Source organism: Canis aureus, chromosome 3 (genome assembly GCF_053574225.1).
Source record: "Canis aureus isolate CA01 chromosome 3, VMU_Caureus_v.1.0, whole genome shotgun sequence".
NCBI classification, from domain to species: Eukaryota; Metazoa; Chordata; class Mammalia; order Carnivora; family Canidae; genus Canis; species Canis aureus.
Window position 1 is genome coordinate 27,673,471 of NC_135613.1, and position 27,428 is coordinate 27,700,898.

At 53.4% G+C, this 27,428-nt stretch overlaps 1 protein-coding gene and 1 long non-coding RNA gene across 17 annotated transcripts in view; one reads left to right on the plus strand and one right to left on the minus strand.

Moving 5' to 3' along the window:
- CAMTA1 (calmodulin binding transcription activator 1) overlaps positions 1-27,428 on the minus strand; it is an 847,309-nt gene that overhangs the window by 96,018 nt on the left and 723,863 nt on the right. For all 16 annotated transcript variants that reach the window (XM_077891382.1, XM_077891378.1, XM_077891377.1 and 13 more), the window contains one exon: positions 9,320-9,473. In XM_077891382.1, the coding sequence (XP_077747508.1) occupies positions 9,320-9,473 (154 nt within the window). The remainder of the gene's footprint in view (positions 1-9,319; positions 9,474-27,428) is intronic.
- Positions 975-26,224, plus strand: LOC144310435 (uncharacterized). The gene is made up of 6 exons (XR_013376160.1): positions 975-1,091; positions 6,212-6,273; positions 21,257-21,390; positions 23,291-23,590; positions 24,848-25,200; positions 25,515-26,224. It is a non-coding gene; the product is annotated as an uncharacterized LOC144310435 (long non-coding RNA).

The window sequence follows — 27,428 nt, forward strand, 5'->3', positions numbered from 1 at the left end:
GAGAGGGAGGAAGGCTTTGGGAGCTCATCCCGATGTCTACACCTGGGCTTTCAGGGTCCCCAGAAGCCTGCCTGGCCTCAGTTATCTTGGCAGACTGGGGTGTGTTCAGGGGAAATTGCTACAAAAGACAGAGAACTCAAAGAAAGACTCCTCCCAGGGAATGTGGGATTTGTGAGGGCCAGTGTTTGTGTTCCTCACCTGGGTTCCCAGTCACTGGAGGTGGGGTGGGGAGGGGACCCACAGAGTCAGGGACCAGGGCCCCAAAGGCGGCCTCCTCTTGGGTGTCTGCAGAAGCCACAAATGTCCATTTCCACCGTGGCTACCCTAAGCAGCGGGAGAACTTAGGGGGAAGGCAGGGCGAATTTCTGAGCTCAGTGTCCCAGCTAGCTGTATGGGAAGAAGATCCTGGGGCCGGGTAGGGGTGGGAGGACAGGCTGTGGGGATGCACTGGCCTGAGGTCAGGGGTGAGCCTTGGCAGCTCTTTTCCTCACGTGCATGTGATCTTGGGAAGATCTTTGGTTTCTCTTAGCCTCAGTTGGCTCATGTGTAAAATGTGTGCTTCACCTGACGGCACTTCATTGTTCCCCAAGACCGTTAGAGACAGGTGGGGCCCACACCCAGGATTCTGATTTGATGTTGTCCATAGGAGCTTTGAGGCATGCCCAGGCTGAGGACCCAGAAAGAGACCCCCTTTCTGTTCTGAAACATCATGCCTGGAACACTTCGGACAGGAGCTGGAGGGAGTCAGAAAGAACTCGAAAGCACTCCCTTACCCCATGGCGGCTCTAGAAGGCTGGTAAGAGCCAGCTGCCTGTCCCTCTTTGCTCTGTGGGGCAGAAACTTCTAGAGGTGTGACTGGGCATGCTGGCAGGAGCTTGGGTAACCACACAGGCGGTGCCTGCTGGAACTGATGTTTGGTTTTCTCTGCATGAAAGAGATTTCTTGTTGCTGTGGCAATCAGGGGACAAGTGGAATGTTGGTGACCAAGATAATCCCCTCCCCTCTCTCACACCGAACACGAGGCCTGTGTGGGGAAGGGGGTCCCTTCCTCCTTCCCCATCAGCCTGGGCTCCTCCAGTGCTCCTGCCCAGGTACTCAACACTCACGAATGACCCATAAATAGGGTGGCCATTTGACCTGCCATCCAGACAGGTCACCTTGCAGACTGACAGGGACACTGGGATCACGTGGCTGTACCATGGTATGAAAAGAGCCGCTTCCAGGCAGCCCTGGACCTGTGGTCACCCTACCTAGGAGCCACGTGATGGAGGCAGGCGGGAGGGGGCCTGCCACATGCCTCTTGCGTGAATGAGCCCATTCTGATCCTGCGAGTTGTTGACACTAAGGCTGTCTCCATGGCAACAAGGTCAATGGGAACCGGCAGCCGCTAGTTTCATCTTGACTGTGTTCTTGTTGATGGGAATAAAGGCCCTGCTTCTGACTTCTGGGTTCAACTGGATAAAATTTTCATTAGATTTGACTTCTCGTATCCAGACCCCCACATGCTATTCCATTTCCCCATCTCACCCTCAACTCTGTTTTCCTATGGGTCCTGAGGACAACATTTCCAGAAATCTCATTTCAAGGAGTGCAGAGGCTGAGTGGGGACAGGATGGCATGCGTGTGCAGGGATGCAAGTAGTTCCCAGTTCTGGAAGTCTGGTGATGCGGGGCCTCATCTTCTGTGGGGGGGCAGGGGGCACCTTGTTCCCACGGCAAACATGCCCAGGAGAGAGGTGGAGGGCCTGAGAACGGAGTACTTCTTCCAGGTGGGAGGGGCCCGGGGCCTCAGAGGTGACAGGCAGGGAGGGGACCTTTCCAGTGGGGAGCCTGTCCGGGCTGTTCCGTCCACATGGGAACAGGATCCCTGAGCCAAGTGCGTGGCCTCCTGGGACATCTCCTAGGGGCCCTCAGACATAGAAAGCGGCTTGAGCTGGGTGATTCCCTGCTGCGGCATTGCGGGGTCGGTGGTCGGATGGAGGCTCTCGGCATCTCCTCCTGATTTGCTAAGTGGCATGGTTGCTGAGGCAGGGAATTCTTTGCGCCCTAGTGGGGGCGTGAATGTGCTTGGAGCTCTCCTTGTCTAGTGATGTTGGAAGCTCAGCTGGCCAGGACAGAAGCTCCAGCAGTTGTCCCACATCTGGGGAGCTACATGGTTCTGGAATCTTCTTCTCTCCCATTGGGGTTTGACAGTAGACCATCTCCCAAAGCCCCGCTCAGTGGCAGAGATGGCAGGAGTGAACTCCTGTCTGAGCAGCGCCCCCAGACCACTGGCAGTGGGGGCAGGGGACCACGTGGGATTTTGGACAGTTGCATCTTGCATCTTTCGAGACTCTGGGCTTGTAAGGATTCTGGAATCCGGCGCCCTCTCCTTGTGTCTGGAGGCGGCACCTACATGCTGAGGGGCAGGCAGCACTGAGACACCTGCCTCGTGACTCCTAACTGTGTGGACCAGAACCATCGATATTCAAATAGAGGCTGAAAATCTGGAGATTTTAATACTGGCAACGAATTCTAAGTTTAACAGAACCACCTCCCAGCGCTGAGGGAGACTATGTCAGCCCTGGGTGGCAGTCAGGCATGGGTGGGTAGGGCTGCTGTGTCCTCCACACCAGCACAGGGACGCACTCCATCAGGGCTCACTGGACTAGCGGATGGCTAAAACAGGATTCTGTAGCAGCAGGGGGTGCGTGGCGCCCAAGCAGCCAGGGAGAGACAAGAAATCAAAAGGAGTGTTTCTCTTTCAGTTTTCCTGCTTGGGGGCCAGATCAGCCAAATACAATTTAGCCTGAGGGAAGGAGGCACATTTGCAAAACAAGCCCGGATCCTCTGAGCAGAGCAGGAAAAGGAAGCTAGCCCAAACCAACTTGTCTCTGATGCCCACTGTCTGCTCTCCTCCGTGCCAGGGTGGGATGTGCCAGGAAGGCTCGCTGACAGAAGCAGGGGACATAAGGGGACCTACTGCCTGTTCCCTGTGCCAGCAGCTCCTAACTGAAGGGACAAGCAAAATGGGCAGGAAAATTTTCTCTAGGCCCTTCTGTACTGTCTTCACCTCCCCCAGTGACTCTAAATCCTGTGGACACAGGCAGGGAGCAGGGGGGAACTTCAAGGGTCTCGCAGGTTCCATCCACTGATGAGTGTCTCTGCTCTTAGGGGCGGAGCTGCAGTCCTGGGCTTGAGCCTGCCATGGGGACACAGATGTGCTTCTATTCACGGCACACAATGTTTCTCATGAGTTCAAGTCATGGAAGCATGTGTGGGGGTGCATAAAAGTCTGCAAGACCCCATCAACTGCCTGGCTTTCACATGGAACTTTCAACCTAAGGAAACGTCTAGGGTAGCATATCTTAAGAGTCTATGGGAAAACTTCACCAGGCCAATTACACACCCAGTTCTTCATGCATGTTTGAGATTGGCTCTGCCTCCAGCACCTGCTTCCGTTCCATGTGGATTGGACAACCATCTGATGCTCAGAGGGGCCTGTGGCCCCAGAACGGTGCTGACCTGATCTCCACGATAGGGCTCTTTGGTGGGGCTCTTGCAGGAGCCTGATTCAGGCTGGGATCTCTCAAAAAGCATAAGAATCTTATCCAGACCTGTGAAATCAGAAAGCCTTAGGGGCTGAGTGGGTGGAGGGTGAGACAGGAACCTGCCTTTTATCGGTCTGCTCAGGTAGTTTCATTGTCGACTGCTGCTCCTGGCACTGAGCCAACACCTCTGCCCAGGCTTTGTGGGCCTTGGAGCATTGGGTGGGGAGCCACGGCTGCCCTGGCTCCCCTGAGCCCCAGGAGCGGGCCACCGGCCATGCCCAAGCTCATTCCTGCCTCCTGGTCCCTCGCTCCTATCCTGGGTGTAACTTCAGAGAAGGGGAGGCTAGAAAGTGCTTCCAGGTGAACATTTGTCACCAGAAAGAAACCTTCCAACCTTGTCTTACAACACACTCCCCTTCCCCTGGCTGTTCTCCTTTCCCCACCCATCTCAGTGCCCCTGTCTGCAGCTACATGGGGCCAGCACCTTGCGACTTGCTTTGCTAACTTCCTCTTACCACCCACAGACTCTGGCCAAGACTTGGGGGATGCCTCCCTTGTCAGGGTGGAGCTGCCAGGCTCTTGGTCTTGCACCAGCTGAGTAATGTCTGATCAGGATAGACTAAGTCAGAGAGGAAAGGCAGTGGGTGTCCCTCTCCCTGGGGCTCCCTTCTGCTTGTTCCAGCCCCAGCCCGAGCCCAGGGCTCCAGAATCACAGAACAGGCCCCTGATGGCCTCCCACCGCATCGCAGACACCGGGTCCACGGGCAGGGGTGGCACAGTGCCCCACAGTCCCCGGGCTGCTGTGGACACTGGCCAGGGAGGGGAGTCCGGCTCCTGCAGAGGGCTCCCATCTCTGAGCCGCTCTGCTGCTAGGGCCACCAGGTGGCGCTAACCGACCAGGAACAAGGGTCCATGCAGGGCCCCCGAAAGGAAAGCCTTTGTTGATTTTACTTCTTGATATTCTATAATCACCAGGATTACAATCTAAGCAAAAAAGCAAAACAAATAAACACCGCCCCCTTTACTGGATCTTTGGTCTTTGTCTGGAAAATTATGAGAAAACAACAGATGCATTGACTCTATAAGCAAGCCTGGGGTGCAGCGTTGGTGGGGCTGCTGGGACAGGTGCAGAAAGGGCTGGGGGCTCTGGACACGGAGGGTTCCGTTGGCTTCAAGTGGCGGTAGGTGCCGGCTGATGAGCCCGCTTCCCTCCAGCCTCTCTGCTACAACAGCTACTTCTCAGCAATGTGGGGTTCCCTGTCTCCAGTCACCTCGGCCATGGAAGCATGTGGGGGGGTGCAGGCCCCGGGGCTAGGCAGGCTCCCCAGCCAGCCCTCCTGCTTTCCCACCCAGAGGTCTCAGGACCTTGGGAAAGCAGTCCAAGTAGAGCCAAGCCCATACGTGGCTGATGGAAGTGACTTCATGGAAGTCTTTGGGAAGGCCCAGGACTTGCTGGGCGATGCAGGGCTACCAGCCAGCCAGCGTGCTCCAGGAGGAGCCCCTGGGTGGGACAGCTGGGGCACGATCTCTTCCAGGGAAGGCTGTGAACACAGCTTAAAATTCACGCCCTCATCCCTCACTCTGGATGGCATAACCTCATCTACTGCTAGCTGGGAAGTGGCTGGCATGCCTGTGCCCTCCCAGGCTGCCAAGGAATGGGGCCAGGCAGAAAGCCACGGATGTTCAGGGCCCCATCTGACTTCCTGCAGGCTCAAGTAGAGCGAGGGTGGAAGGTGCAGGGCACAGCGGTTCGGAGCCACTGTGGTTCTGGGCGGCCGAGGATCACTGAGCAAAGACGGCGGCACAGAGCTCCCTCGCACTCTTCTCCACTCAAAGTTGACCCCGGAGGACGGAACCCCACCTGGCCAGGCCCTTGCTCACACTCTGGGGATTTGCCGGTCCAAAGCTGGTGCTCTCAGACCAGCTGCACTGGAACATACCCCAGAATGTCTGATCTGCTTCAGATCACATTCACTTGAATTCTATAAACTCCCACTCTCAGATGGGGCCCGAGGCAATCATTCTCAGGTCTTGACCTAAGACAAGCAATTCTCAGTTGAGGCCCCACAGGGACACCCCAGGCTAGCTCAGCTCCACTCAGCTCTGAATGACTCACACGCAGAACCCTATTCCCCAAAGTACGTTAGGACGGTAGTGCTTAGCATGAGACTATACTTCCCAGACTCCTTTGCAATCAAGGGTAAACATATGACCAAATTCTGATCCATGACATATGAGTGGAAGTATTATGTGCAACTTCTGGGCCCTGTTCTTGAAAGCAAGAAGCTTGCCCTCCACTCTGTCTTCTGTGCTTCCCACTGGTTGGAATGCAGTTGCAATGGTAGGAGCTGGAGCAGCCATCTTGGACCACAAAAAAGAGAGCAGCACCCTACGAGTGTTAGGCCAGTCAGCTGCAAGGAGCCCCGCGGATTGATCCCTGGCACTCTGGGGCTGCCGTGTCAACCCTGAAGTGCCATGTGAATGTGAATGTGAATGTGAATGTAAATTCTTTTTTTTAAATTAAAGCCATTGTTCTTTTGGTCTTTGTCACAGCAGCACCCTTCTTCTGTCACAGGAGGGATTGCAAAAGATAGGAAGCATCTTTGGAAAATATATCGAGAATTCCTATCAGATATCTAAATTTTTCCCCCTGTCTTCCTTTTTTTTTTTTTTTTTTGTAAGAGGCATCCCTCAGATGGCAGATTGAAGGCATGAGACCAAATGGCACAATCACAAGAATCAAGGTAGGATTCTCAGAATCAATTTGGCTTAGAAGTGAGCATTTGTGGGATTCCCAAGGCTCAAGAATAATAAGCCCCCCATCTTGCAACAGGTGAGGCAGAGGCTGCGGATCAGAGTTTCCCTTCACCACTGATAAGCACAACATTTTGATTAAACCACTGACAACTCTGCTGTAGGGCAGAGAAATTTGGAAACATCAGCAAATCAAACTGTGAAGTCTTTGAAGGAATGTGATTTATGTGAAAATGTGATGAAGCTAATGTGTTTGGCTCCAGTGTTGGGTGGCACGCCTGATTTTGGAACCAAATCTGATGCCTTCTTGGCTCCCCGCACACCTCTGCTTTCCCCAAACATGGTTAGCTGGTGCCCTACGTGTGTTCCAAGACTCATCGCGTGTAAAGCTTCCACTGGAGCCTGAGTTCCAAGGCTGTGTTTCCAGGCTATGCATCTACCACCAGAGCCATGCACACACATGCACACTCAGTAACTGCGTGCTGCTTGCTCCCCGCCCCCAGACACACCAGCAAGCCAAGTGTTATTAGATTTATGGGGAGTTTGTTGTAGTTTTACATAATTTTCTTGATGCACTGCAGACTTTTGAGCAGGCATTCATGGTTCCCTCCAGGTAAGCACCAGAGGCTGACTCAGGTCTGGTTTGCAGCCCCTAGAGCTCATGGAGCTTAATCCCCTTGCCCCGAGGGAGGTGGCATCCTTGTCTGACATGAGGAGGCTTCTGCACTGGGGGGGGGGGGGGTGGCGGGCAGGTATTGTGGGGAGGTAGAGGCAATGAGGAGAGAAAAAGGGAGCTTATAGATTACAGGAGTGAGGACAGTGGTGATGGGGTGGCTTCTAGAAGAACAGCCCTCTGTGCGTCTTAAGAGGTATTTGGGAGGACCCAGGCCAGAGGCTCTGACCATTGTAGCCTCCTGGAAGGCATCTTTTCCTTCAGGAATGCCTCCTTGGCTAACCTTTGGCTAATGTGATCTCTAGAACTTCCTAGGAAGTGGGATGAAATTGCATGCCCAGTGCTTTGGATCTGGGTCTGCAGAGGCCCAGCCCTTGACCTGGGCCTAGTGGAGCTGGCTGAATGCTGTGGATCTTGGTTGGGAGACTCTGGATTCTTTCTTTCACCTTCTAGAAGGGGCTTGGGGTGCAGAAAGTGACTGGCCTGAGGTCACATAATGAAGCAGTCACAGAACCAGGCCCACCTGGTCCCCTAGCCTGACTGTCCTCCCCTGCCCAGGTGGATGAGTCCTGTACATTTAGACACCACCTCAGTACCGAATTAGAAGGAGAGGGCAGGCCGGTCTGAGGCTAGGATGCCCAGTACCATTGCCCTGGCTCCCTAGACTCCTGGACTGGCCTTGGAGGGTGCGACCCAGCAGCCCTGGCTCCCGGGGCCTGGACACTGGGGGCTTTTGTCCAAAGCTGGGCACAGATGCTTTCCATTCGACCATCCCACAAATATTTACTGAGGGCTTTCCACGTGCCCAGCACTGTACAGGGCCCCAAGGGAGGGCAGAGTACAGGAAAGATTCCTGGGGATTAGCTGTAATGTCTTCAGTTTCTGGGTGCTCTGCAGAGTGTTGAGGAGGCTAGAGAGGCCTCTTCAGTTAAGCATGGGAGGCTAACTTCAGTCTGATGTCTCCTTGGAGGTCCTGAAGTAGCTGGGCAGTGGGGACAGGGGAGGGTAGAGGGCATTGGCGGGGGGGGGGGGTCAATGTGAAGCCCAGCCAGTAGTGGGGAAGGGCCTGCAGAAGAGGTGATGTTTATGCTGAGGGCAGAGAGATGAGGTGGGTAAGAAGATGAAGACAGGGGAGAGTGATCCACCCTGGGAACATAAGGAGGTTTAAACAAGATGAGTGTGTCATATATGTAGTTAAGGAGGATTCCACGGGACATAGCCTGAGCCTGGAAGACCCCTGGGCCTCCTTGTCCTAGATTCCTGGCAGCAGCAGCAAGGCCAAGATGACTGGAGCTCCCCACCAGCACCTAGCTCAGGATGATGGCTCAGTTTTGGGGTCTAGCCCCTGGGCCTCTTTTCCCACACAGACCCATCTTTCCTTCCTGTCCCCAACCCCAACCTTGAGAATGGGGTGTAATCCCCCCATTGGAGCACTGAGGAACTCTCAGGATTGACTGGTCACTGCAGGTGCCATCAAGGTCTCAGCTTGGCTACTCCTAGTGACAGGACACCTATGGTCCCCCAGAAAAGGACATTTTAGTTGCTATCTGGATATGGTGTCCATTGGCTTCTTCCCTGCAGCCCCACCATGGGTAGCACAGGTTCTAAGGGACCTGGTGGCTTCTTCTCAGAGGTTCTGTATGATGACATGTATTTTCACTGAGCCTCAGAAATCAATGTTCTGGAACCCTGGGCCCTGAGTATTGGATGGGTCTTCTTGGGTCTGGCAGGCCCCTGCCTGTTCTTCTTGAGTTCAGGTGGCAGGAGAGGCCACTGAGAGCCCCCAGCGGCTGCCCATAGAAATGGAGCACCAGCCATGCCCAGCTCTCCAGACTCACTTGATGTTCCGATTCAGTGATCTGCACCTGACAGATGCTTCAGAGAACATCACTTCGCTGACAGAATGAAATCCAGCTAATTCTGGTCAACTGCATGCCACCCAGTCTGGGAGCCCAAGCCCGAGCCGGCCCCATGTCCAGGAGCAGATGGGCTGGGGGTTGGAGGCAGGCCAGCTCTGGCCAGCTCCTCCTCTGTTTCCAGGCCTCACTGTCCCCAGACTGCCACTGGTCTCCTGTCTGCAGCCCGTGAGACAGCAGGGCAGGGCTCTCTTGGCTCTGCTCCTCGCTTCCATGGCCTTGTGCCTCTGAACCTCATTGCTGTCATCTGCAACATGGGCCTGATGTTCTGTGCCCTGGTTACAGGGGGCTTAGAGGATCAAGTGAGAATAGGGGAGGGGTGGCCCTTATAGAAGCTACAGTCACTGTCATCCAAGTAGGATGGCTGCAGAGGACCTCTGACCCGCCCGCATCGTGCTGGCCTGGCCTCCAGCGCAGGACCCTGGGCCAGGTGGGCCAGGTACTCACACATGGGTTTCAGCTGCCCGATGAGCTCCTCTTTCGTCCATTTTGCCCACTCCTTCTTGTCGGTGTTGATGGAGCAGAGGATGGGGCCGCATGGCTTACCGCAGTCCTCGATGGCTGGGACGTTCAGATAGTGCACCAGGACGATGTCGGGGTTCTGCAGGGAGAGTACAGAGACTGGCAGCATGAGAGAGTCATGGAGCCCATTCAAAGGGTACCCCCCAACAGGTACAGACAGGCTGAGTGTCCCTACAGCAGGCTTTCTCAAACTTGGCACTGCTGACGGTTGGAACCAGATCATTGTCTGGTGTGGGGCTGCCCTGTGTGCTGGCTTCCCCCACTGGATGCTAGTAAATCCTGCCCCCTTCCCAGCTGTGACAACTAGAAGTATCTCTAGCCATTACCCATTGTCCCTTGAGGGACAAAATCGCCCCCAACTGAGAACCACATGGGCTGATTTGTGTGTAACTAAGGACCACACACAAGGTCAGACATAATCACTGGTCCAACATTCGGGATTTTATGCCAACAGCTGCCCAGGAGCTCTGGCCCCTCTTCCATGCTTTATACGAAGTTCCTCATCACAGCTTGCTGGACATCCCCCCACACAGGCATCATCACCCCCTTCCTCTCCGAGGGAATTGGAGTTCCCAGAGTTTAAGGCACCCCACTTCTAAGGGCTGGACATCTCTCTGCACTTCAGTCTGTGGGCTTCTCTCCAGACAAACAGCCCCATCAGCCTGTCACTTCTGAGCAACACCCAGGAGGCAGCTGTCACTCAGAGCCTCTGGAAACACCTCCTGGGAAGACTTTAGAACAGAGAGAACTCTGTGTGAAGACCTCATTTTGTCCCCAGATGGTTCTATGGAAATGGGTCAGCCTCTTCCCATGAGAATCAATTCAAAATGCCCTCTGAGCCTTTCTGCCCACCACCAGTTCTGATAGCGACGTGCCAAGGGGATCTGGTAGGGGCAGCAGCTTCCCTGCAAAGAGCATGGGCCTTCCATGGCTTTCTGTGGCCCTCGAGGATGCAAGGCCATTTATTTGGCCATAACAGGCCTGACAAGTTTGTTAAAAACAAAACAAAACAAAACAAAACAAAACAAAACAAAACAAAACCCAATCATATCACTTTAGAGTGTATCTGGATAAATCCAGAAACACCTTCTACCCCAATCAGAAAGCACTGCTCAAATCGTAAGGAAACCTATGGCAATATATTAACATGCCCCAGGGAACTGTGGATACAGCCCCTTAGAAGGCCCCATCTCATGCTTTTCCCTGGACTTGTGTCCTCTGCTTTTTCTGAGTGATACTCGCCGGCAAGTCCCGGGAGGGTGTGACGACCCCCGGCACAGACAAGGCCACAGTTGCCTTTTTTGGATATGGCCAGGGCAAGAGTAATAAATGACTATGTGAATCAATCAATGCCTTCATAAATAAAGACCCAAGACTACACCATGACCAGTGCAAGAAAGTAGACTGGTATAATTTAAAAAGATTTTCAATAAGGGTTGAAACACAGAGTTTTTTTTCTTGCCAACGCTCAGTTAACCAGGAAATTAAATCAACATGAACAGGAGCCTTCTCGTTAATGGCAGCTTTTCTGGATTGCGGTAATCATGCTCCTTAATAATACTGATAATCCCTGACATCGGCACGGTACTTTATTCTTCTCAGAGCACTTTGCAGCCATTACCTCATGGGTTGCCCGTGCTAGCCGGGGAGGCTGGCCCGCCGGGCCGCGCTGGGCAGGGCTGGGCAGGGCGCCCTCCATCTACAATGAGCCGACTGCGGCAAAGCTGTGTGCTTGGCCAGGGACAGAGCCTGGGCTGGAAGCCAGGGTTCAGACTCCAAATTCAGGTCCTGCCAAGACATCTGGTGGCCTCTTTTTGCTTGGTCTAAGTGCTTTCCCACCTCATATTTCACTTTATCCTTGCAATACGCCCAAGAGGTAGGTGGGTTGGGTAGATATGTAATGCCCGTTACATAGATGGGGGAGCCAAGAAGAAATGGGGTCATACACCCAAGTCCCTGCCCTGTGTTCTTCCTACAGACACTGTGGCCTCTCCAGGGTTGCATCTGAGCTGGGACCTCCTGCCTGAGCCTGTGCCTGGCCAGGTGGCAGCACCAGCCACTGAGCGAGATGAGGAAGGATCAAAGGGCTGCAGGCCCCCGGGCCACAGGGGGCATCCTCTGATCCCAGACCATGAGCAGGAGCCAAGCCCTGCAGGAGAAAGCCAGGATGTCAGCCACCTGTGAAATGAAAGGGCCACAAGCTTCCTGCCCCACAGCCTCACTGAGCTCCACTGGATGTGTGGGGAGGCTGTGGGGGCCAAGGTGGTGGGAGGGCAGGTGGGGGCTTGGGGAGCAAAGGGCCACATTCTCCATGCACCCAAAGTTTCAGAAGCTCTGTTCCTTCTTCAGGGCCTAGCTGCATTTCTGCATAACCAGCTTCCATTTAGTCTCTGAGGACAGGCACAGGGATCGCCTCCTCCTCTAGGAAGTGTTTCCTGATATCTTGCCCTCCGTATATCTACCACAGCAGGATGGAGGTTTGAGTCTTCATGGTCTGTGTGCCTCCGCCTCCCTTAACTCCTCAACCACAGGGACCATGTCTGGCAATGATTGGTGCTCATTTTGTGTTTGTAGAATTGAATTGGGCTGTCTCGGGACTCCCCATCCTCAGGCTCCCCAAGTTTGTGTTCCACGGACATCTGGCTTCAGTTTTCTGGGTCTTTGTGGGCAGAGCAGTCTTTCCAAAATACGCATTCCTAGGAAGCTAAGAGGCAAGGCTGGTCCTTAACCTTTTCTGGGTCTGAGGCCTCTTTGAGAATTTGATGAAGGCTGTGGATATTCCACTTCTAGTTTCAAAAGCTACCCAAGGCACATCAACACTGCATTTAAGGGGTTCACAGATCCAGTGGTCTGTGCACCCCACATCTGTAACTACTGATTCAGGGTTTCTAGATTCACCATTGCTCTGTTGATTCGAGGAATATGCTCAATGTGCAGGGCCCCTTGTGGGGAGCCTTTGCTCTGCATCTGTGCTTCTTGGGGGCCTTGATACAGTTGAGGAGAAGGTGCCAGCCCCTGAAGGTTCAAGGGGTGTGGGTTTGGGGTTAGGAACTGCAGGAGTGGATGGCGCCATGGTCTGTGTCTTCAGTACAGATTCCATCCTAAGGCCTGGGGTTCCTGTGGCTGAAACTCCTGGGCTGAATTTTAAGCGATGACTTCTTGGCTTGGGCTGGTTTTAAGACACAGAGTGATTGAAGTATTTTTGGAAATTTGGGGCACACATCACTTCTTGGCAACGTTGCAATTTTATTCATTAGTTGTACGTTTTATTGGGTGTTTTTGGCAGAAAAATATATTAGCCATAGAGTCCCAATGCATCAGCTTCATGGAGTGCTCATAACAGTGTCAGATCCTGGCCAAGAACCGCTCTGCTGGCCTCACACAGTGGGCGGGACAAGTGCTCGCCCATGCCCAGCTTGGGGGGTATCCAGCCAAGGACACACCCCAGCAGACCCGCCAGGACTCTGGATTCTGGATGGCTGGGGAGCCAGCTTGCCTTTGTTTTCCCTGGGCTGCTTGCATGTTTCCTGGGGGTTTATCACTCAGCTCAGGTCTTACAGGTCGGGGCTCACACAACAGCCTATCCAGAGGCTCCTCCCTGGGCAATGGAGCTCCTATGAGCATACAAGAGCCCAACCCCCACAAAGAGAGCATGACCCTTGAAGATGGGCCCCCTGAATGTCCAGGAGGCCTGGTCTGGGACTGAAGGCCTGAGGGAGGGAGCCCTGTGGGGGCAGGCTGTAGCTGTTGAAGGAAAGCTGAGAGTAAGTAAGAATCTTGGAGAATTTCCAGAACCTTCTGGAAAGCACTTCTTGCCAAGCTGCTCAAGGGAGCCTACCCAGGGCTTCTGAGAGGTGTGAAGTCCCCTTTGGACAGAAGTCCTGCTCTTCTGACTTCCAAGTGTCACTGGGCCAGACCCCAAACCGAACTCTGACATTTTGCTGACAGAATGACCAGAGTTAAGGTAGAGGCAGTTTCTCTACCTCAAATGCGTTCCCTCTCTGTGACAGCCCCTCTATCCTAATTCCTCCCTACCACCCCCCTAGTGCATGGAGACTCCCCTTCTTCTATGCCTCCCAGTGGGGTCCTTGTCCTTCTCCTTTCTTGGTGACCTCATGCAGCTTCATGACCTTACAACTGTTGAGTTGCAAGGATTCTAGATCTCTCCCCAGCCCCACTTCTCTGCTTGGCTCCAGTCTCACCTGTCCAACTGCCTGTTGACAGCCCTGGTCGGGACTTCCAAAGTACCCCTGGTTAATGTGGCTGAGCCCAATGTCCACAGGGCCCACCTGGTCCACTGGACCCTGCCCGCCCCCACCTGTGAAGGTCATTCTTTCTTCTCACTCACTCCCTCCTCCTCCACAGCCAGTTCGAGCGAGCCCTGTCATTTCTTCCACCCACTCTGCTCCCCTCTCTGAGCCCTCATCCCTGCCACATGGACCCTCTGCAGGCTTCCTCACTTCTGCTCTGGCCTCCCTCCCCACCCACTCTCTGAGACCAGCAGCCATGATCCATGATTGGGCCAGCCTCCCTGGCCTGCGAAGAAAGCCCACATCCCTGACATGGATATAGGAGAACCATCCCTTTCTCTCTGGGGCCACTTCTGGCCTCACACTCCCTTTGGCCCACCCACCCTGACATTCCCATTCCCCTGATTGCCTGTCTTCTCCATTTCATATGTCCTGGAATCTCAACACCTCATGGACCTCAATCTCCTCATGGGCACCTTGTCTAAGACCCTATCGAATGAATTTCCCCACTCCTGCAGTCCCAGCACCCTTCACCACTTCCTGTTTGGCTCTTGCCCCCATTTCTTCTTTCTTTTTTAAGATTTTATTTATTTATTCATGAGAGACACAAAGATAGAGAGGCAGAGACATAGGCAGAGAGAGAAGCAGGCTCCATGCAGGGAACCTGATGCGGGACTCGATCCAGGATCATGACCTGAACCAAAGGCAGTTGCTCAACCATTGAGCCACTCAGGTGCCTTCCCCCCTTTAAAAAGACTTTCCATTTCTTATTTCTGAGCAACTACTGCTTGGACTGCTTTCTCACCTTATGTGTGAGCTCTGCTAGCCAAGCTCCTTTGTTCGTGGCTGGCTCCCCAAGCCCAGAGGAGAGCTGGCATGTGGTAGGTGCTCTGCCCCTATGTGCCGAGTGCTGAGGGTGTGGGACAGCTGAGCTGCCCTTGGGGCACAGGCCAGTGAGCCTGCCAGGCAGCTGACCTTGGGAGGCAGCATAGAGATAGCTGTCTCCTCCCTGGTGACTCAGCATTTGGGACCCACCCAGAAGACCTCCAGGTGTGTCTTCCTGAGGGATGCACAGACTCAGGAGGAGAAAAGGGTGGTGTCTGTCCTCTTGGAAGTGGGGCAGCAGCATCTGAGGGGGCCCAGGAGCCCTTGGCCCCTTGGTGGGAGGCTAAGCTGACCCCTTGCCCCAGTGCCACCCTAGTTTTTATCTGAAAATGTGACGTTTGGATTTGCTCAGTTGCCAGGACTCTGTGGGACAGAGACTCATAACATAGGTTAAGGGTGGTGGAAGAGTATGCCCTGAGGGCCGGAGCTAGTTGATCTCCTAAGACACCTTTTCCAAATGGCATATTTCATCTGACCCTCAGGGACAAAGGGAAGTCCAGGATGAACAAGCCAAGGACCTATGTCTGAAAGCACAGGAGTGCTTAGGAATGTTCTGGAAAGGGCATGCTTTGCCAAAGTCACACAGGCTCCTTTCCTGCAGGCCCAGTCAGTCTTTATAGCACCCTGCTTAGGAGGACACCTCATAGGTGTTGTAATAAACAGGCTTTCCAAGCTTATTTGAACATTAGCCTGAGCCCCTCTTGGGAACACAGTTTGGGAACCATTGTTAGAGTGCAAAGCCAAAGGAAATGATGGTTAGCAGTTCCGGAAAACAGCATCCCACCTCCTCCCACCCAGTTCCTTGTGCCTCTGGGGCATCAGGGCTTCAGATGCCCAAGAACTGCCCCCTTTCCCCTGGTCACCATCCTGTCCTGGCCCAAGGCTCAGGTGGCATTTGAGCTGCTTTCACCTAACCACCAAGTTTATGAGGTATCTCTGCCCTGATTTGGTGCTCTGTCCACACTCTCTCCCCTTCCTGGTCACCATGGCCAAAGTTCTTCCCCTACCGGGGCTGGGCCTTCCTTTTGGAAAGATGAGCAGAAGAGGGGTGCCAAGTGGGGGGATTGTGTATGCCCCTTCAAATGTTGGCGCATTCTTCCTGACCTGGGCTCCCTGGGCCACTGGGGTCCTGCAGGGAGAGGGAGGCAGGAAAGAAAGCATGACTGCTCATTTAATCTGGTGATGGAATTTGAGAGAGGGAGACCATGTTGGATGAGAGAGTATCCCTGCTCCCCCTGTGCTGGTGGCCACTATCATGTGGCTGCTCGGTGGCTGGGTGGGCAGCAGACCGGGAGAGCGGCTGGTGGAGGTGGGCCATGTCTCTCTGAGGGTGCCCATGGGCTTCCCTAGCAGAGACCCCGCCAGGGAGAACTGGACTCACCCTCCATGGGGGACTGGACCTCAGACCGGGGCTGGAAGCAAGAAGGAGAGGCAGAGGAAGGGAGGAAGGAAAGAGAAAAACAGACGAGGAGGCTCAGCAGACATGTGGGAAGCCCATGCTAGTGGCAGCCACGGGTGGCTGGGAGTGGGTCAGACAGTGGGGAGGGGTGCTAAGCTTCCCCCTGGTCCCCAGAGAGCTCCGACTTCCAACCTGGAGACAGAGCCCCATTGCTCCTGTGGCTTCTGGCTCTAGCTTGGGCCAGCACCTGACCTGGCTGAGTCTCTGTGTCTGCCCTGTAGGATAGGGGAGGACTATGAGTGGTTTGACCTGGTTGGGAGAGAGGTGAGGCCATAAGGAGCTCAGGATGGGCCTGACCCATGATCAGGGCTCACAAGCAAGGCCACCGACACTGCTGATTTGACTGGGGGTTCAGTAATTTGCTATGGGTTCAAGACAGAGTTGGGGGGACATTCCAGTTTGCAGGGAGGAGCTGAGCCTGAGCCTGCTGCATGCAGGGCCCAGCCCCAGGTGTGTAACAGGCTCTGGCAAGGCCGGCAGGTACAGCAGTGAGCTCCCCATCTGAGGCCCCACTCGGGGGGTACCATGTCCTCCTCTTGGCCACCGCTGGATTTGGCTGCTGCTGGGTGCCAGGAGGTCCCCCCAGCCCCGGCCTTGTCTCCTTCACCTCTATGGGAAGGAGAAGGCCCAGAGCCAGCACCCCTTCTGTGGAGGAAGTGGGGCAGCAGCACACTAAGTGGTTAAAAATGCAAAAAGCTGTTGGTTTTGATAAAGAAAAATGCAGCTGCAACATCTGTTTGACTCTTGTTTGCAGCTTCATCAACGCTAAGTGGTCGATAAATCAGAGTGGCATGGCGTTCCGTTTCTTCTGTGGCTCAGTCATTAATCTCGTGCCAGTTCTCATGAAAAATGAAGGAGAGAGGCTGTGTGATAGTGAAAATGTATACATTACCCAGAAAGTCATAATAGCGTGTAATAGTGCCACACACCTCCCCACTTGCTGCTGGGGTGCGGGGGTGGGCCTGCGCACTGCCCGCCCAGGAGGGGGACAGAGTAAATCACCACCGTGTGAGCCAAAGCCCATTCTATTATTGCATCTGTCACGTGAGCACCATTTATGCAGATTCCGAAAGCCCCACAAGCCTGATCTTAAGAGGCAGAGGCTTCCCCATACCTGGGTGCTTAATAAACGGGGTAGATGCCCATAAAACAGGAGTGCAAAGCCGGCAGAAAGAAGGGCAGGATTTATTAGGGAATGAATAAATGATGATACCAGGCATCTCAGGGCTGTGGGTGTCACCATGCTGCAAGGCAGAGAAAAATCCTCTCGCCTGTGTTCCAGCTGCCCGGGACAGCCTGGCATCTGTCCTCTGCTCTGGATGACGCCCTGTCCCCATCGGAAGGGAGGCCAGTCATGGAGCCCTGGGCAGGCTCCAGCTCTCTCCCGTTTCCCACTGAGGGCTGCCAGCAGGCAGGCTGAGGGTCACGCTGGTTGGAGGACATGCAGGAACTGTGCTCCCTGAGGAGGGCCAGGGTGGGCACAGGGTGTAGGGTGGGGGGCAGTTCCTGGCTGCCTTGGTCTCCTGCGGGCTGCTAGGCTCTTCCGGTTCTCTTCCCTGCTGCAGAGAACTCCCGTGTACAGAATGGACACATTTTATGTCCTCTCTCCTCCTGGGGGAGGGGGGCAGGAACCTGCCTGTACCCCCAGCACACACCTCACAGTGGGCACCTCTGTTTGCAAAGATTGCTTTCTGACTGTCAGCTGCATGCCGAGCCCCACCATCCGGCCCTGCTGACCACCCCTCACTTAGCCCCTTCAACAACACATGGATGCAGGTGCTATTGTTATGCGTTCCAGGGATGGAGGCTCACTGCCCAGGATGCTGTAACTTGCCTCAGCCATGAGTCCCATGCCTCCTCGCCTCCTCTCCTCTTGGCCCCAGTGTCTCCCAGGGGACTGGCCAGAGCTTGGGTGGGGGGAGGGGTGTTCAGCTGCCCAGTTAGCATCTACGCCAGAGCACAAACTAGTCCAGGGAGGCTGGCCAGGTCATGCGGGGTGCTGGGAGCTGATGGGAACAGGGGTGTGGCTGTAAGTCCTGGCCTCTGCGTTGGTCTGTGAGCTTCTCAGGGCAGGGCCGGGCAGCAGAGTCCCCATCTCTGTGTTCAGGCAGAGGAGTGAGGTGGGGCAGGGGACAGCTAGGAGCGGAGCACTTGGTGACTGGGGCCAGACCCAGGTCCCCAAAGTTGGGGGTGGCTAAAGACCCCAAACAAGAGAAAGAAGGGAGAGAAAGAATAGAGAGGGGCCCAGTAAGCAGTGAAGCCAGCGGGCGGCGCACTCCCTGGGAGCCAGGCCTCGCCTCTGCCCTGCATGGCCAGGGACACAGACTGCCTCCCTGCTCCCTGGCTAGCGCCCCACAGGGCGGGGGGACTTGGGGTGATGCCCCGCAGGGAGGGCCCACAGGGGGCCTCCTCTCCTGCTCCACGTGGGGGCAGAGGCCGGCTGCCCTGGGGGAGCCCCCACGCCCCTGCCTTCGAGCTGCCCTCATTAAGCCACCGCGCGCCACAGGGAGTCTGGGGCCCTTCCCTGCTTCGGAGGGAGGCTGGGAGGCTTAATTAGTTAATGTGGGTAAAGTGGTCTGAAGATGAAAACCCTGGGTAATTGCTGAGTGCTGCCACTGCTGTTGTTATTACACAATTACCAGAGTTTTCCAGTCTCGGGAATAGACTTAAACAGTTTCCACCTGGTGCGGAGTTCCGGGAGCCGCGCTGACTGAACGGCCGCCCGCGCGGCCCCTGCAGCTCACAGATGACGCGGGAACCCGCGCCTGGCACGGCCCTGGTCACATCCCGGGCACTGGGCAGTGCTGGCGGGAAGAGGAGTCACCGTTCTCCAGGCGCACATAAAAATGCATGGGCTTCGAGAGGTGCCAAGGATGCCACCTGTCCCGACCTTCCTGAAGCCTCTGAGAAGGTGCCACCTAAAGGCTCCCTAGAAGGTCAAGCCATCCTAGACAATGACTGTCGTGGAGAACATTCTATTATGGAGCAAGACCTGGCTGCCCACCGCACCTGCCAGCGGGGTGTGTGGGCAGGTTTCTGGACGCACACATGGAAGCCGTGAGATTTGCGGTGGTGTGGGGCCAGGCCTTGTCTTATTTAAAGTCATTACAAATGGTCTGAGGGAAGGAATGCCCAATAAAATCTCATTTGCAGATGACACTAAATTTTTATGGGTGACGAAGTGCCCATAAAGTGCCCAAAGTTTGTGATCAGTCCTGAGAGGATCTCTCGGGGTTGTATTAGTGGGTGCGGAGTGACAGATGGAGCCCATTGTGGGTGAAACGCAAGGCAATGAGCTTGGGAAGAATAAAACAAATTGGCCATGGAGGCTGGGGGGCTCGAGTGCCCAGGAAGACCTCTGGGCTTCATGGATGCCAGTGTCCGCCAAGTCGTCCCTGGGACCAAGGGACCACGCCTGGTGAGCTGGGCATACCCGGGAGCTGGAGTCGGAGCAGCAAAGGCTCTTTTATTACGAACCATGATCTGGAATAGTGAGTGCAGAGGGGAAGGGGCTACCAATGGAAGAAAGGCATTGGCCACGGGGAAACTAAGATTAAGGATTTTTCTGGCCAGAAAGACAAAAGCCAAGAGGAAATGCAATGTACGTGTTTTAGGTTAGAAAGAGGAGAAGGTGAATGTATGCTTTTTTTTCACTAGATCCCCAAATGCTAAGAATAAGGGTTCCCTTTGGAGCTCAGGAAGGTAATTTTAGCACAAACAAACTCTGCGCGATGGGCAGTTAACGTATGAGACTCATTATCCCAAGGGGGACACGGGCTGAAAGGTAGAAATACATATATATTTTTAATGGGTGATATTAGTTCCTGGGTGGCTGATCCATAGGGGTTATGGAAGGGTTATATCAAAATATTGGGAGACGTTGGGAGTCATCTCTCTATGGGACCCAGATCTGGGGGGGCACCTACTGCGTGGGGTCAGGGTTGGGAGTGTCAGCCAGGGTGCTCAGCCTCTGCCTGTCATTTCCCACTTGCCAGGCACCTGCCAGGGATGTGCGTGGCTGTCACCCTGTAGTTGGCAGAGCCTGAGCTTGAATGAGATTGTTAGTTTTTCTCCTGCTATCAGCTCGAACTCATTTTTGATTTATTAAAAGTCGCAGCAAGTGTCATTCTAGCCAGCCCTGAGGTAAGATGCCTTGGACCTTTCACTGGGACACTGGGGAATGGGTCCTGCTCAGGGTTTGGGCCTTGGCCCAGAAGGGACCAAGGGGGGAAGCACTGGGGCTGGTGGCATGGATGCTTGGTACTCCGTCTTGAGGGCTGCAGTCCCCACTGCTCACATCTCTCCCATCCCAGGAGCCACATCCATGGGCCACATGATCCCCTTCTCACCAGCCTCTGGCCGAGACTTGGCCGTGTGCTCCTGGAAGACTGGACACCAAATCCACTGCCCTCTTGTCCCTTCCTCTCCAAGGACATGTGCCTCAGTCTCGCTCCCAGAGCTGGTGTCTCTGCTTAGAACCGTGCCCCATTAGGCAGTGAGTCAACCCCATCAGATGACAACGGCACCACACAATCATCCAGGCGTCTGACGTGCTCTGGAGCCTTTCCTGTCCATCTGCTCTTCACAATAGCTCTGGAGGAAGCTGAGCATGTGCTGCTGTCCCCACTGGCCACATGAGCCCTCTCTGACGGAAAGGTGCCACAGGATCTGGTCAGAGATACATGGCTAATGGGAGGCAGAACTGAACACAACTCTACTGGATTGGTGTTTTTTTGTGATAAAAGTATCCAAATGTACTTTAGGGAACAAACCACTTCTCTCTGACTCAGTCCAGGGAGGGAGCATGTGACTCAGGCTGGCCAACTGGAGCCCTACATTCTCTGGGCCTTGATGACTGGCCATGAGTCCCAGCCAGAGGCAATCACAGCTAATCCCTGGACTTGGCTGGAGCCTCTAGGGAGTAGGGATGTTCTTTCCTGCTGGACCTGAGCCTGGGATGATGAAGCCTAGTGCTCCTGGAAGCCATCTCTTGCATCCAGGGCATGGGGTCCAAGAAGGAAGCTGACATGGAGGTAGAACTGAGGGAAGGAGACACCAAACGTCCATGTTATTGATTGGGCTCCTTGATCCAGTCATGCCTGAAGCCAGAACACCTCAAGACTTTTCAGTAACTTGAACCCTCAAATTTTCTTTTATCCTTGGAGCTAGTTCAAATTGAATTTTCTGTTGCATCAACCAAATAAGAACCTTAATTCCTAAGCAGATATGTCATCCTTTTGCTAAGCCACTCTTCTCTCCACTCTACAGTTCAGACTGTCCGCTGGTTACTACAGCAACAGCAGTTACTGTGATTGCTGAGAGCTACCATTTATTCAGCACTGGTATGTTCCTGGGTGCCTCACAGGCCTTAGCTCATTTAATCCTCACCAGGACCCCATGAGGTAAGGACTGCCTTGCATTATCTCTACTTTACACACAGGAACATGAAGTGAAAAGAATTAGGTCGTCCACCAAAGTGCCACCTTGAACCCAGGTCCATGGGATGCTAAAGTGAAAGTGAGGTGTGCTTTGGTTACACATGCTGGGGTTTGCGTCTGAGTTCTGCTACTTCCTAGCTGTGGGCGTTGGGCAAGCCCACCTCTGTACCTCAGTTTTCTCACCTGTAAAAGGGGGGAGAATACTGGTACCTACCCCGTACGGGTGACAATCACTTGAACGGTGCCTGACATGTTGAAGCAGCCAGGTGACTCTCACAGTGACCTCTCAAACCCATGTGACTTCATCATTCAGTATTGCTACAGACCACCTTTCCCCAAGATTTCACAGAACTTATGTGTGGAGTGAAACCAAATTGATACAGACATGTCTTTTTTGGGAGGTGTAATTCTCAAAGACAGGAGCCCATCGAGGCAAGATTAAGAAATTCTTCTCAGACACTGAGGAAGCATCATTAGCACCAATGCATACTCAAGCTTTGGAGGGGTTTTGATGAGCTAAACACGGTTCATTCTTGGCCAATCATGAAAAACAGGATCTCTGAGATAATTTTTGGCTATCTTCTAAGTGTTGGAAGAAAACAAAACTATATTTTTCAAGAAATATTGTGTGATTTAAGTATCCATGAATTCAAAGAGATACCCACCCCAGCCACATCCTGTCACATGGTCAGAATGTGTGGGATTCTCTTTGGCCACCAGAGTCATCTCTAATCCTTAGCCAGGTAAAAGCCATGTCACAGGACCTCAGGTCTTTCAAACTCTTCTCTAATTAATTATTGCTTACCTCCTCATCCAGATGCTTTATATACTTTAATTTGTACATGAAAGATCCTTAAGGATCCTGCAAATCATGGGCCTCCGGGACTCTTCTGTGTATTCCTCTTGGAACAGAGGATGATTGAGGTGGGAAGACACTTATGGGTTGTCCAGACCAACTTCTGCATCCCCTTCCCTGGAAAGGGAGAGAGTGTGACTCTCACACTCAAGAGAGGCTGTGACTTCTAATGTCACCCAGTGGAAAGGGAGAGAGTGAGGTCAGGGAGCCATACTCAACTTCCCACCCCCTGCTTGCTTCCTGGTTTTGACCCCTCCTGGGGTTCAGAACCACCCCCAAAGCAATGGCTGCACTTCCCTTGCTTTGCAGAGAGAAAGTAGAGCAGGGCAGAGCTGGCTGACGTCCACCCCATGTGGTATTCACAATGATGCTGGCTTCCTGGCCCATGACCTTCTTTGCAACCTTGACCATGGATGGGCGCCCCCGAGATCCCCAGTGAGCTGCACGAGGGCACTGTGCTTAGCTCTTGGAGCTCATGCTTTCAGGCCAGCTTCTTCCTTGTGGTAGCCATGGTGGGGCAGGTGCTCTAAGCAGGGATGTCTGGGCGGCTGGAACCTGGGCCACCCTCCCTCTGCTCTTGGGGAGCATCTGGGGAGCCCCTCCACTAAATCCTGTTAAAGACATAAGCCCCAAAGCTCTTCCTTGAATGACAAACAGGCAGAGTATGGAGGCAGGAGAGGATGAATTGTGCCCGGCCCACCAAGCATCTATAGGATTTTTATGCTCTGGCAACTGTAACGGTGAGATTCTAGCAATTGTTTTAGAGGGAATCATGATTAAATTGGGCTGTATGTTTTTTTAATGTGTTCCCCAGTTCCTCTTTAATACCTTGGTAGGACAAGATAAAGTGTAATCACTGAAGTAATTGTGGCACTCAACAGTTTATGTCTTGAAAGAGTGACTGAGGGTTAACAAAGCCACTGCAGGGCGAGGTTTGGATTAGAAATTACAGTTTTTCTTTTTGTTATTTTCTTTTTAAATCCTTCTTTATCTTCCTCCTTTCTCCAGTGGCTCCTGGAGCTGCCTGATAACCTGTAAGCCTCCTTCGGTAATAACGGAATCTGCTGTACTAATGACACAGGCAAATCCGGGGGCCGCCTCCTCTGCAGAGCCACTGCGGCAGGCCCGCCCCTTCCCCAGAGCCCATGCCCTTGCAGGCAATGCCGACCTGTCCCCCAAACCGGCAGGGCTTGACATCCTGAATACCAACACCGGACAAGGCCTGGTCTCTGCTGCTGCAGACCGAACAAGCGCTGGAGCCGAGTGCCGGGCTGCCCCATGCTGGCCCCTTGCAAACAGCAGAGCAGGGTGAGCTCACCAGCTCTGAGTCTTCTTCCAAATGTCCCCCTCTCCTGGCAGATGCCAAAGGCCCTAGTGGGGTGTATGTGTGTGTGCTGTGGCCCCAGGGAAAGGATGGCTCTACTCCTCCCCAGATGGTGCGACAGAGAGATGGGCATTCTCCAGCCTCCTTGGGGCATCTCCAAGCTTTGTGCTTGGAGAGCAAGACCCACATTTGCTGGTGGGGGCAGAACCAAGCCATAGACCTGGGAAATTCCAGAAGGATTATATGGCTGTGGCTCTTGCCGCACTCACTAAGGCACGACTGGTGCCAGCAGAATGGAAGGAGGGTAGAAAGGTGGGCATGGTGAGGCTTTCTCTGTCCCTGAGGCCACTGCCCCAGTCTGGTCCTTATCCTTTCACCCATCAACTGGCACCGGCCTTCTGATGGGCCCCATTGGATTCTCAGACCCATTTTCCCAAGTCTCAGCTCTGTTGGCACCACTTGCTGCTGGCCGTCCACGACTCCTCATCTTCTGTGAATTCAACCCACAAAGATATGAGTCTTCCACGACGGCCCAGATCCCTTCGATCTACACCTCCACACACCCTCCTCACATCCCTGGCACAGTCCTTGGGACCACTAAACCTCTGCCCACTCTGCTCCTTTCACCCCATCTCTGCCAGTCCCCATCCCACCTGCTTGTCCAGACCCAGTTCCAAAGCCACATTTCCCCTGAAGCTTCCTCTGACACTCCCAACACCAAATAACTGCATTCTCCCCAGATTCCCAGAGCAGCCTTCTGAACTTGTACCATATTTTTTCACTGATATTTGGACTCAGGTCTACATCCTCCTTTAGACTCCAAGCCTTCTGATAGTAGAGTCTACATCAGAAGGAAATTCATAACCCAGTAGGGGCCAACAGGTACTGGTTGAATCAACGGCTGGTTGACATCTGCCTTTGGGGGAGCGGTGAAGTGGGGCACCCAGTATGGACTAGTCGCTGGGGGCTGTGCCTTTGGAGGATAACAAGTGTGTCAGCCAGTTGGGGGCTCATATACCCTCCATCTACCCACTACCCTCTCCTCCCTCCTGCCATTGCTGAGGCAGAGTGAATGAAGCTGCATGGGCCGTTCTGGGTACTTCTGCATTTGAGCTGATTGGACTCTCCATGTATACACACGCACACACACACACACACACACGCACATACTCACACACACACAATTCACACACGCCTCTCAGCTGTGAGGCCTGCAGCTCTCTCTCCTTGTTTGTTTTTAGGTCTTACCACGGCTGCCTTGAAGCTGAGAAGACAGACGCTGGGCCGAGGGCCTTGGCACCAGCCCAGGGTAACTGGGACACCCATGTTTGCAAAGAAAGCATTTGTGAAGTGTGAAGAAATCAGAACAGGGCCGTTCAAAAACTGTGTTTAAATTTCACTCAAAATGTTCTATTTTGTGTAAGGGGCAGAGTCCCTTTAGAAAAACACTTGCTGGCATTTGCGAACCACTGTTGCCATGGAGCTGTTAAGAGAAGTTAGCTACCCAGGGTCGGCAATTAATTCTAGTGGCTGTCGGTAAAATGAGCCAGCAGCTCCTTTTGGAAAAAGCCGATGGGTACACGGAAGCTGAAAGGTAAAAGTTGAAAAAATACCTCTTCTGATTGAGGGTTTTAGACTCACTTGAGCAAGGTGCCTTTCTTAGTTCTTTCTGTATGCTTCCCTTGCTGTGCAGGAGAAAGGGTGCAAGTGCTCGGAGCCCATAGAAGATAAGGCTTTCTTTTCTCTTAGTTGACTTGAGAGAGGGGTGGGGGATCCCAGCTCATCACTCACCAGCTGGGTGCTCCTGGGTAGGATGCCCAGCCTCTCGGAGGAACAGCTTCTTCTCTGCAGAGTGGGGGGTAATGGTAGTACTCACTTCATTCATTCACCCACTCATTCATTCAACAGGTATCCATCCAGAGCCACGACGTGCCATGGACTGGTCTAGTGAGTAAGACGAAGTTATTCTCAAAGAACCCAAAGGAAAAGATAGGCCAGGCATATTCGGAGAAAGGAGAAGGTGATTTTTGAAGGGCTGGTGCTATGAGTATAAAAAGCCTGAATGACGGGTATCCGAGGGGGGTGTGAGATGGAGTTTAGGCAGGGAACTCTGGAAAAGCCTTGGAGGAGGAGACCTTGAGTTGAATCTGGAATAAGAATCCAGCCTGGGAAAGATCTGGGGGAAGCAAGGGTTCAGACCCAGGCGGGTGTGAAGGAAGAGGTTAGGGCAGCCTCAGCCCTCCCCACCCTGCCCCGGGGACATTCAGGAAAAAAGCCATACCAGAAGAAATGGAAGTTCCAAATAAGAGAAGAGCGTTAGGGCTGGTGAGGGCCACCCTCTGTGGCAGTAGCTGTGCATCTGTCTGCTCATCAGTGCCTGGCCTGAGCTGGGCCATGTTCACATGGCAAACATGTGAAACAGTTCAGGAATACAACATTGTTAAATGAGGCTCCCCCTTGAACTCAAGACTCAGTGTCTTGGGGTACCTGGGTGGCTCAGTGGTTGAGCATCTGCCTTTGGCTCAGGTCATGATCCTGGGGTCCTGGGATCGAGTCCTGCATCAGGCTCCCTGCAGGCAGGCTTCTTCTCCTCCCTCTGCCTGTGTCTCTGCCTCTCTCTCTCTCTGTCTCTCATGAATAAATAAATCTTAAAAAAAAAAAAAGACTCGGTGTCTCAGTGGAAGAAAACCTGTACTTTTTATGAAGAAATCCCTGGGGAGGGCTTCCACTGGCAGCCAAGATTCAGTACGAGGTGAAACATGCAGTTTTACCCATTCGTGAGAAAGTTACCAAAGTTTAACTTGTTTAAGGTTTGTTCTGAAAAAACAATCTGTTTTGTTGGCCATTTGTTGAATGAAGGCATAAAAGATGGGTTATAATTAAGTCAGCTGTGTTCAGTAGCGGGTACTAACTTTGGAACTAAAAGATGATAGAAACAGTGCACCCATCTGTTATCTTGCCGGCAGCCAGATGATGGGAAGAACTTGGACTTGGAATTGGACCTTGGCTCAGGCCCACCTGGGCTACTTTAAACTCAACGTGATCTTGGCCGAGTTACTCAGCCCCTCTCTTTCCCCTCACCTCTAAAACAAGGGTCATCACGCCAACCCAACAGGGCCATTGTGGGGTCAAATGGGAAAACATCAAAGAGCCCCCAACACAGTTCCTGGCAAGTGATAGCCACTCAGTCACTGGTTAGTGACCTCACAGACAAACCAATCCCTGTGCCCTCTGTCTTTCCGTGTGCCCTCTGTCTTCCATACCTCTAGAGTCATGAGCTGGAACAGGTCAGTTTTACTGTGCCTTCGGAGGCGAGCAACTCTCCATGTGACTCTGGTTTCTGCAAAACCAAAGGTTTGAAGTGACTCCAATAACACACAAGATCATCCCTGAGAAGATGCTTTGCTTTGTCCTTAGCATAGCTCTCTGGAGGCAGAGGGGGGCCAGGATGGAGCTGCATGGGTACCTGGAATTTTGCAACATGCCAAGGGTAGGTGAAAAATCAAAGTCACCTTCTCAGAAGTGATGGTTCCATGGTCAGGGTGTGTTGCAGGACACCCCTGCCCTGCTCAGGTTACACAGACTTTCCCGTCCCTTATCCAGTAAACTCCCAGATGGGCCAGAACAGCACTTGGCACCCCCTCCCATTCTCCTTGTTACTTAAATACACCCCAGATGATGGAAAGCATTAAGCTGTCACTGCTGGGCGGAGGCACCTGGCAGGAAATTAATTTCTTAGCTTCTTATTAACTTTGAGGGGAGTATCTCTATTGAGCAATGCTGCCAGAATAGGGTTGACCGGGACTTCCAGCAATTTTAATA